The sequence below is a fragment of the Cyrtonyx montezumae genome, unplaced genomic scaffold (assembly GCF_038088225.1).
Source record: "Cyrtonyx montezumae isolate F1298 unplaced genomic scaffold, pur_monq_1.0 scaffold_36, whole genome shotgun sequence".
NCBI lineage: Eukaryota > Metazoa > Chordata > Aves > Galliformes > Odontophoridae > Cyrtonyx > Cyrtonyx montezumae.
In genome coordinates, this window is record NW_027072041.1 from 7321231 (window position 1) to 7331329 (window position 10099).

The 10099-nt window shown below is 42.6% G+C and overlaps 1 protein-coding gene across 1 annotated transcript; it reads left to right on the forward strand.

The window, feature by feature from the left end:
- The first annotated feature begins 610 nt into the window (after positions 1 to 610).
- LOC136054291 (uncharacterized) lies at positions 611 to 9547 on the forward strand. The gene is made up of 2 exons (XM_065745481.1): positions 611 to 1462; positions 8930 to 9547. Exons 1-2 carry the CDS (start codon positions 611 to 613, stop codon positions 9545 to 9547), a joined length of 1470 nt encoding a protein of 489 aa, XP_065601553.1.
- Positions 9548 to 10099: the final 552 nt, after the last annotated feature.

The following is a 10099-nucleotide window of genomic DNA, read 5'->3' on the forward strand; positions in this document are numbered from 1 at the left end:
GTATACAAAAACAAAAAAAAAGTAATTTTTGTTTGTTTGTTTGTTTTGTTTTTTCACCCTTTCCAAAATGCCTTATTAAACCCAAAGCTTCTTTTGCTTTCTGTTACAGACACAGAACAAGATATTGCAAGAAGAGACACTTCCCCACTTTTGCAAAGTTGCTTCTAGAAAGTTTTAGAAAGTAGAATGCTGTGTCACTTAGGAGTAGTAATGCGCACGCACGATCCTAACTTATATAGGGATGCTGCTGCTAACAATAAACGCCATTTGCTGTTCACCACATTGGTGTGAAGTGCAGTCAATTGGCCCCAGCCAGGCAGGGCAGGTGCACAGATGCTAGCGGGGCTGGATCCGCAGGCCATTAACTCCTGGAAAAGGCAACAAATGGTGACCCCAACGTGATAAGTGATGTTGTCAGAGTTTGACATTGCCTGTGAGCCCGCAGAACCAGGACCGCGGAAGGCCGGTAGGGCGACATTCCGCCGAAAGGGTGGTGCCTGGGGCGTCCTGTGTGCTGAGTTCGTCAGTGGCCACAGAAGTCGGGAGTGGTGAAGATACTGTGGCCGGCAGCTAGGCGTTCCCGAGCGCGGGATATCGGTGCCGTTCCAGTATGGAGCAATTAATTAAGGTACTCCTTTATTTGTCTAAGGATTACTGTAGCAAGAATGCACCTTCAAAGAAGGAGATTGCTAAGCTCATGTCCTGCTTGATGGGGGAGGGGATTATCTTCGCTCCCTGGGATGTTATACACCCCAAAAAGTGGGATGATATCACGGCCGCCCTAGCACAGTATTCTATGCGGGATATTACGACTATGAAAGCTGTGGAGTTAAAAACTTGGGGGTTGGTGCTGGGCTCGCTTAAAGTGGCCAGGGAAGAAGGGAAGCTCACGTGCACTGTGCGCGACCTTGACAACCTTGAGAAGGTTACAGGGGGTAAAGGGAGGTCGGGAGGCTCTTCTCTTTTCACAGTTGATCACATGGAGAAAACTGCGCAACAAAGACCGTCAGACTCGAATAAGATGGTGCCTGACAACGATCAGAACAAAACGGTTCCCCTGGAGCCACCTCAACCGGCAGAATCGCCGGTCCCCATGTCGACTCCACCTCCTTACCCGCTGTTGTATCCTTCTCTATCGGCGCTACCTCCCTCAGCGGGGCGGGACAATCCTGTTATCACTCCCAACCATAGCAAGGCGGATCCCTGCCACCCCCCTCGGAACCACTCCTCTGAGGGTGGAGCGTGGTCACAGTCCCAGATCACTGATTGGGCAGGGATCAGAGAGGCCTTGGCTGGATCATCCGCATCTGATGCAGTTGTACTTCCGGTGGTAGTTGAGGAAGGAGGCCCCCTCTGGGTCCCACTGGACCCAAAGAGTGTTGCCCGCTTAATAGAGGCAATTGAGAAAAAAGGTTTGGGATCACCACTAATGTTGAATGTGCTAGAGCTTTTGGCAGGAGCAGTGAGGGATGCCGTGCATGTGCACCAAAGCAACAGAGTTGCATGCCAACCACCTGGGACTGTTGCTGCAATTATACCAGACGGTGGAAGCAATATGGGTGGGGATATCCATACCGTCCATACAGTCTTAGCAATGGTCTAAGACAGAAAGAAAGATTATGGGTAAATGTAAGCAGGGTATTACCTCCGGGAGTGTTCTTGATTTGTGGAGATGGAACGTGGCAAGGAATTCCAAGAAAGGTGGTTGGGGGGCCGTGCTACCTGGGAAAATTAACTATTCTATCACCACAGATGAGGGACTGGATTAACATAGCCCAGAGTTTCACACAGCGACGGAGCAGAAGGTCAATACACACATTGAAAGAGGACTGTGGCGACGAGGTTCGGCTATGGGGACCTACTGCTCAGATTTTTGCCTCCATTGTCACCCCAATTGGCACAGCCCAAGCCCTGAAAGAAATAGACTGGCGTGTTGGTTGGAGAAGCAACACATGCAAAAGATAACAGCTCAAAACGACTCGACTGGGGACTGGCTGAGGAACTGGGCTAATTGGTTATCCCCTGTATTCAAGTGGCTAGGAGGTGCCCTTTTGACACTTGTCATATTGTTGCTGATCATCCCATGCATATTCCGATGCACACAGAATCGCTTGCAGAATGCACTAGATCGCGCCTTTGATCAAATAATAGAATATCATAGGGTTAAGGAAAGCTTGTAGATTAAGGCATAAAAGTAGACATTAGATAGAAGGGTGTAGGATTGGGAAAATTGCGTTCACGGTGTAATGGGGCAAGGCTTACATGGCTTACTCGAGAGGACAATAGTATGTATAGGCTCAACGCGTGGATTTCGGGATGTACGCAATAGGGTCCTCTTGAGTTGTATTAGACTTGCTTTGGCAAAAAGGGGGGGGAGATGTTACAGGCACAGAACAAGATATCGCGAGAAGAGACACTTCCCCACTTTTGCAAAGTTGCTTCTAGAAAGTTTTAGAAAGTAGAAGGCTGCGTCACTTAGGAGTAGTAATGCGCACGCGCGATCCTAACTTATATAGGGATGCTGCTGCTAACAATAAACGCCATTTGCTGTTCACCACATTGGTGTGAAGTGCAGTCATTTGGCCCCAGCCAGGCAGGGCAGGTGCACAGATGCTAGTGGGGCTGGATCCATAGGCCATTAACTCCTGGAAAAGGCAACACTTTCTCTTCTTTGGGAATTACAAATCTACCACATCCAAACCTCCTAATCCCGTACATACACACAGAGATTGTCACACATCCAGTAGTATTATTATCCACCTTCAGACCAAATAGCCCACATTTCCTATATATATTTAAATATTAAACCAGTGATATATAATTGGTTGTCTAGTTATAGAAGCTGTACAGACTTAATACAAAATAGAAAGTAGATGAGTAGACAAGGAAGCCCTACATACAATCCAATCCACTACTTTGCTAGATGGCATATTGAGAATTGTGTGCTGATCTTCATACAGTAATTACAAGACTACATAGGGTTAAGTGATTACGGAAAAACTATGCCACATAAGTTGTCATAACAAGTAAAAAATCTATACAGATTAAGACCAGTTAAATAAGCACAAAGGAGTCAGACCAAGGTTATGTGAGCTGACTTATTATGACTGAAATGAGCCATGAAATGTAAGACATACAATTATATCTCAAGATGTCAAGGTAATTGTGGCAGCACTTGCATGGAGACTTGTGAAGCAGCAATATAAAACTGCAAGAGGAAAAGCAAGATGAAAGAGATCTAAGTGTTAGATGATGCGCTGTATAAGGTGGGGCAGTGAAAGTGAGAAGCACAAATCAGACAGTTGAACAGTGATAATTACTTGTCATGGTTTTATGATTTTTGGTACTGGTATTCCACATCATAACATCATGTAGTGCATTTAGAGTTAAAGAGTTAATGCTCCAGCTCCATGGATCATCAATAGATCCAGATATACCTGTCTCAGAAGAGAAGAACTCCATTCCCCAGAGGACTTTGTGATGCTTTGTGTTCTTACGTGTTTACGCTCAGAGGGAAAGATAAAAACTGTCTGCGGTCACGGGACACTCTCTTGCCTTTGGGATCAACTCAGCAGTGGGTGCTCGCTGCCGTCCGCCTTCAGTGTTAGCGTAAGGCCTTCGGTTTATCAGACTCTCTCTCTTGCTCATTTTATTTGATTTATTAGCTTTAATTCCAATTATATTGTATTATATTGTGTTATTTTGCTTTCCGATATCTTATTTAGTAAATTAGTTTTCCTCCTCAGGTCGTTGCCACTGTTTTGTTCCTAGGCCCATCTCCCTTTTCCCTAATCCCTTTCCCCCTTCCCCTTTCCTGGGGCGTGGGTCCGTGGGTCCCCTGCACCAATCATCACGGAACCATGCCAAACCTGCCCGTAAACCACTGACATTACTGTATTAGAATGAATTACATTTTCTAACATTCTAATTGTTATAAGTTCATATTGACTGCTTAAGCAAAGTACACTTGTAGTACAGAACATAGATGTACTTTTTTTTTAGAAGTCATGGATGATTCACCATCCAGTACTTCCTTGGAATAGCAAGTGAAGCATTTTCATTCCAAGATCAGTTGTAAATGAGTCAAGCAGATATTAAAAGGAGGCTAGCAAGACTTTTGCACATAACAACTGATTAATGCATAAGAACAAGGTTTCTGACTGCTAACGAGAGTTTAAAAGAGATGTGAAACTTCAGAACATTATGAAAAACATTATCTCTGAAATGAGATTTGATTACAGGCTCGTAATATATTATTATCTCACCCATCCAGCGCAGTAGCAGGTCTTGGTTTCAAACTTCAGTGGATGTCCGAGTGCTAACAGACAGTCTGTTATGACCATTCCCACGTTATTTTACAAACCTGAATGGTTTGTCCTTAGAAAAAAGTTTAAATGCAGCAGGGAACAATACAAACCACAGATTATTAATGAATTATAATGCAGAGCATATATGGGGGAATTCTGAATATCAGCTTCCCCCCCCCCCCCCCAAAATAAGAAAATAAAAATATTATATATGTATATATATATATATATATATAAATGCATACAGCAGAATACTTACTGCACTAAAATGAAGTCTACAACGTTTCTGCTTTCTTAGCTGAGGTGTCCCACACTTCTTTGCACAGGAAGAATTATGTGGAGCTCTTTTCTGAAACAGATTTCAGATACAATAATTCTGCTCAACCTACTACTTTAAGAGGAAAGATCAAAGAGAAAGACAGAGAAGCCAGGAAAACATGCACACATGAACCAAATATTTCTGGGTTGACGGTGTGGCAATTTTTATAGTGTATATATTCAACCACAGTCAGAAAAATTCCAGCAACAATAATAAATGGGATATGGAAAAAGTTTCTGAGCTGTTTTGGTGCATTGAATATGTATCATAGAGGAATTACTTAGGATTCTGTATAACTAGTATCTTATATTGCATCTGTAGAGAAATTTGTCTGAAAAATATCTTCTAAGATCAGACACTGTCTCACTGCCTTAAACAACTGGAAAATATTTAAATACCTAGAAAATGTACATGTCTTTGGCTCCAGTGATTGTAGTTTTTGATGAATGATCAATCCTTTCAAGATACCAACAAAGTGACAAGCTTTCATAGTAACATGAGAGAGACCAACTGGACTGACAAGCACTTTCTTCATATTGGCGAAGTATAGAATAATTATTTACATGTGTATGTTCTCATAAAAGTATAAAGAAATCATTCACTTAAAGAAAGTGTTTAAGAAAAGTAATATACTGAACTAGTGAGAAAGATTCTGATTTCCCTCATGAAGCACAGACTTTACTCATTCAAGTCAGATGAAAAATTACCATAATAAGAGATTCTGCTCTGCAATGGAAATCAACAGCTTACCCCCTCCTCCAAATAAATAAATAAATAGAAGCAAAAAAAGATGTATTTCATATCTTTCTGAGGCTTGGCTTATACTATGGAATTGTCCTGTGGAAGAAAAAAAGAATTCAGTACATACAGAAAAGCAAAGAAATACTTCAACTTTTTTATTTTTTTGCTGAACTTCATGTTTGAGAAAAATATTTTGTTACATGAAGCTCATCTGGAGAACCTTAAAACAGACACAAATATCTGCATTTTTATTCTCAGTTTCAGCAGGCACAACTACAGCATGTCCACTGTTGATTGCAGGACAGAAGATGACTCCTCTTGAGCCAGAACAGTGTGGAAAAAGGGTAAGGTCAAAGTAAAAAAATAAAATGTCTTATGAAACAGAAAGACTAATAAGAAGTTGGTCATTTTCATTCTTCACCTTAAGTCCATGAAGTCTCATCACTGTATTAAATTGAAATTTCTTGGCTCCACTGTTAAAAAAATCTATTTTTCTATGGTATTGCAGTTTCCAGAAACTAAGTATAGACAGAAACGTCCTAAGATAAACAGTATATTTCAGTCAAATTCAGCAATCAAATATTTAAAGAGATTTCTAAGAGCTTATACAAATAGTAACAGATTTCTCTTAATAAGGACTTCTTGCAGTCAGAAACTACACTCCCCAGAGCTTACCTTAAAACACAAACAGGAGAAAAGTAGGATGGAGAAAAAATCAAAATCAAGACCAAATATCCATACAAAAATGCAGAGGAAAAGCATATCACATATCACCTTCTGTAGAATCAGTGAATGCCAGAATAAAGCTCTCATTTGTAATGAATACTTCTTCAAAATCATTCCCAGTTCTGAATTTAATCAACTCAATTTTTCAAAAATACCTCTCAAATTAATTCTTCCTATCTCTGTTTTCAGAGTAAATGGCATTTCTCAAAATACTTTAAGGTTTAATATATTTGTACCTTTCTGATCAATGCTAAGTAACCATTGTAAGAACACTCTCCATCACTAACATTTAAAGTCTTGAACTTGACTTATGCTAGCTGTGTACAAAGAAGTACAGTACGTGCAAGATGAAAAATCATCTTTGGAACATGAATGAAAAGTGAACTGGTAAAACTGTATTTACACTGTCAGTACAGTCATTTGTAGCACTGGAATCCATATGTACTAGAGGCTTAGGAATGTCGTCCTAAAATCAAAATCTTTTTTGATCTTCTGGTGAGTCGGTATTACTAAAAGAGTTAAGCAAAAATGTTGCAATTTATTTTGTCATGATAAGTTCACTTATTTAGCAGTATTAACAAGTCCAAGCATAATTCATGCATGACTATATGTTCACATGACTACATATATATTATATAGCTAAGGAAAATTCTGAGAGTTAAGGTTTCTGACTGCAGTATATTAATGAAGTTTAAACATAGTCTGTCGGCAACTGAACAAATATTTGGACCCCAGAATCGAAGTGTTTGCCACCCACCTTGATCTCATGATTTATAGACTTGAAAAAACAGTACTCCAAATCTAGACTAACATCAGTATGTATAATATGAATTAAATAAACTTAGGTTTAATCTCCTTAATCTTCTAATATCGTTTTACTAAGGAAGAAGGTGACTTTCTGTTCCCTTTCTTAGCTGTAGATAATGATCTAACTGCTGAACTGGAAGCATGAAAGATTTTTAATGTAAAGCTACACACAAGCTATTTCAGCAGAAGAGGATTCAAAGCTATCTAAGAAGAAATTACAGAAAATAGCACTTGCTGATTTGTTTAAAGTAATAATATAAGATTATATAAATTAACTAATGAAAAGGATACAGAGATTTTTGACAACTGCAAAAAAAATCCAATATGGGAGGAATGATTGGAGGGACTACTTAAAGATGTTAAAATCATCTTCCAGGGAAATTACACAGTAACTCAAACTGCCTGCACCTGTGAAAACCTTTGAGATACCAAGCTATTTCTAGAGCATATTATAATATCAGCATGTTGTATTAGGCATAAATGGGGCGTTACCGGGATGTGATGCGTTAGGGCCTTCCCTGCTCTGTTATCTGTCATGTAGGATATGACGAGGGCTAAGGGGGCGTAGACAAAGCACATAGAAGGATACATAAGTCAGTGTTTGCGACCAATAAATGCCATTTTGCTGTCACCACATTGGTGTCCACTCACAGCTTACCGGCCCTGATCTTTCAGGTCAGAGTCGTAGATCTTAACGCAGTAGACATCTCTAGATCAGTTCACTAGATACAACAAATCTGTACTCTCTCTGAGGCATCCATGTGAAGCAACGGTGTGAGGCTTGCGGCTCGCGTTTAAGGTGCTCTGGGGCTTTTCGGAAGCCTTGCTTTCTGAAGACTTCGTGGTAGTATGCATGGCTTGCGAAGTCATGGAAGCCCACAGCAAAGACTGAGGATGTTCCTGAAGTGGTAGTACCCAAGGCTGCTTAAGAAGTTGCAGAAGGCTGCAGCAGACACTGCAAAAGTTGTCAGCAGTATGCACAGTGACAGACACCGCTGCGGAAGCCTGCGGCTGAGACTGCAGAAGTCCAGAAGTGGAGCTGGGCGCTTGCAGAAAGCAACATCAGTGCCATGCTGGTGATGGATCAAGTTATCAAGGTAATCTTTCAATTTTGTAAGGACTATTGCAGCAAAAATATTCCTTCTAAGAAGGACATTGCTGCGGCATTTGCCTGCCTGGAAAGGCTGGGGAATATTTCCTCCCCCCAGGATGTTTTAGATCATGCTAGGTAGGACTCTCTCACCTCTGTGTTTTCACAGTACACTATGGAGGAGCAGAAGGGTGCAGAGCTTAAAACGTGGGGGTTAATTCTTGGGGTGCTCAAGGCAACAAGGGAGGAGGGAAAAATTAATCAGGCATTGCGTGTTATGATGGGGTTGGAACCTGCTAACTCTGGGAGAAATGGCTTGGGGAGTGCATCTTTTTGCAGATATCCTGAGGAAGACAATACCCCAAAGATGGCACCTACTGCCATGGCTATGCCCTTGGCACCCATTTTGGAAAAAGAAGAAGATGACAGCACCTCAGCCTTATCTTGCGATATCACCGCTCAACCATCACAGCCGAAACCTCCCTCAGCTGCCCATCCGCCCTATCCGCAACAACCGCTGTATCCTTCTTCGTGTAATCTTACACCTCTAGGGGAAACAGAGAGGGGGGTGGCTCAGGGCAGAGCACATACCTCCTCTTTAGAGGTGGAGAACACTCGCAGCATGAGCGTTTGCTCGGAGGGAGGTTCAGTTCCTCTCCCCTGGAGGTGGAGTGCAAACGAGGTGTTACTTTAGGGGGTGGGAGTACTGGGGCTGGCACGGGGCCAGGCTGGGGGGCACTAGGGAGTGGAAACGGAGGGCGGGGCTTGGGAATAGATTGTTCAAAGGTTAGGGAGGCGCTAGAGGAAAAAGGATTCCCAGATACATCTGTATTCCCAGTAGTTGTTGAGGAGGAGGTACATGGATACCCCTTGACCCAAAGGGAATAGCCCAACTAATGGAAGCTATTGATAAGGGTTGTGATCACCATTAACTCTCAGAGAGCTAGAGACACAGCATCAGGGCCTTGGCTGCCTTATGACATAGAGAGCCTTATGCACATTGTACTTAAGCCAGTGCATTTCACAGTTTGGAAGAAGGAATGGGCCAATCATCTTAATTTGATCACAGCAACAGTGCAAAATGACCCTAGGCACCCTGTATATGGCACAAATGTGCAGAGAATGCTGGGTACAGCTGCTGGATTGATCACCCCACAGGGCCAAGTTGCACCATTAAGCCCAGAGGAATTGATTGCCACCTCAGATGCAACGTTAGCCGCCCTCAGAAAATTCATCCAAAGCACTGAGCCTCCCTCTCCCTGGACAGACATTAGCCAGGGCCTTATGGAGTCCTTCCAGGACTTCACTGACAGATTGATACAGGTGGTTGAAGGGTCTGATTTACCGAGAGCAGTTCACAACGCGGTGATTTTAGATTGTTTACAGCAGAGGTCTCTTGATGACATAAAAACACTGCTAAGTATGGCCCCTGTAAAATTTCAGACTCCGGGGGAGGCCATTAAATACATTTTGGATAGAGTGAAAATCTCTCCAGTAACCAATGAGGGATTAGCCTCAGCTATGGTTAATGCAATGGCCACCTTCGGTCAGCAATGACTGGCTAATCAAGGCTCTTGTTTTCAGTGTGAGCGGCAGGGCCACATACAAGCTCACTGTTGAAGCACAATCAGAGGCAACAGAGTTCAAACAGGGGTTGTGTATCAGTTATGTAGAAAACCCAGTCACACTGTCCAGCAGTGTAGGAGCAATACGGTTCAGCTGCAGGGAAACAGGAAGGGGAGAGAGCCTTTGGCCAATGGCCCCTCCCATGCTCATCAGGATGGGCCTACAACACCAATGACACAAGTGACACCGTCTCCAGCCGACCCGCTGATGGGTCTGACTGCGCCACATCTGCCCAGCCCCCTGGTCTGGACAGCTCCACCCCTCAAATTTCTGACCTACCCATTGATGTTAGATTGTCAGGACCGCCCCTTTGTTCAGGCCTTCTTTTCTTATGCTGGAAACCTCTCTCCTGATTATAGTGGCCTAAAATCGGTTCAGATCATAACCTTAGTAGATTCAGGAGTGGATGTTACAGTGATATCTGAAAAGGACTGGCCCACTGATTGGCCACTGGGTCCTACCCAAGTGATAAAAGGGATTGGT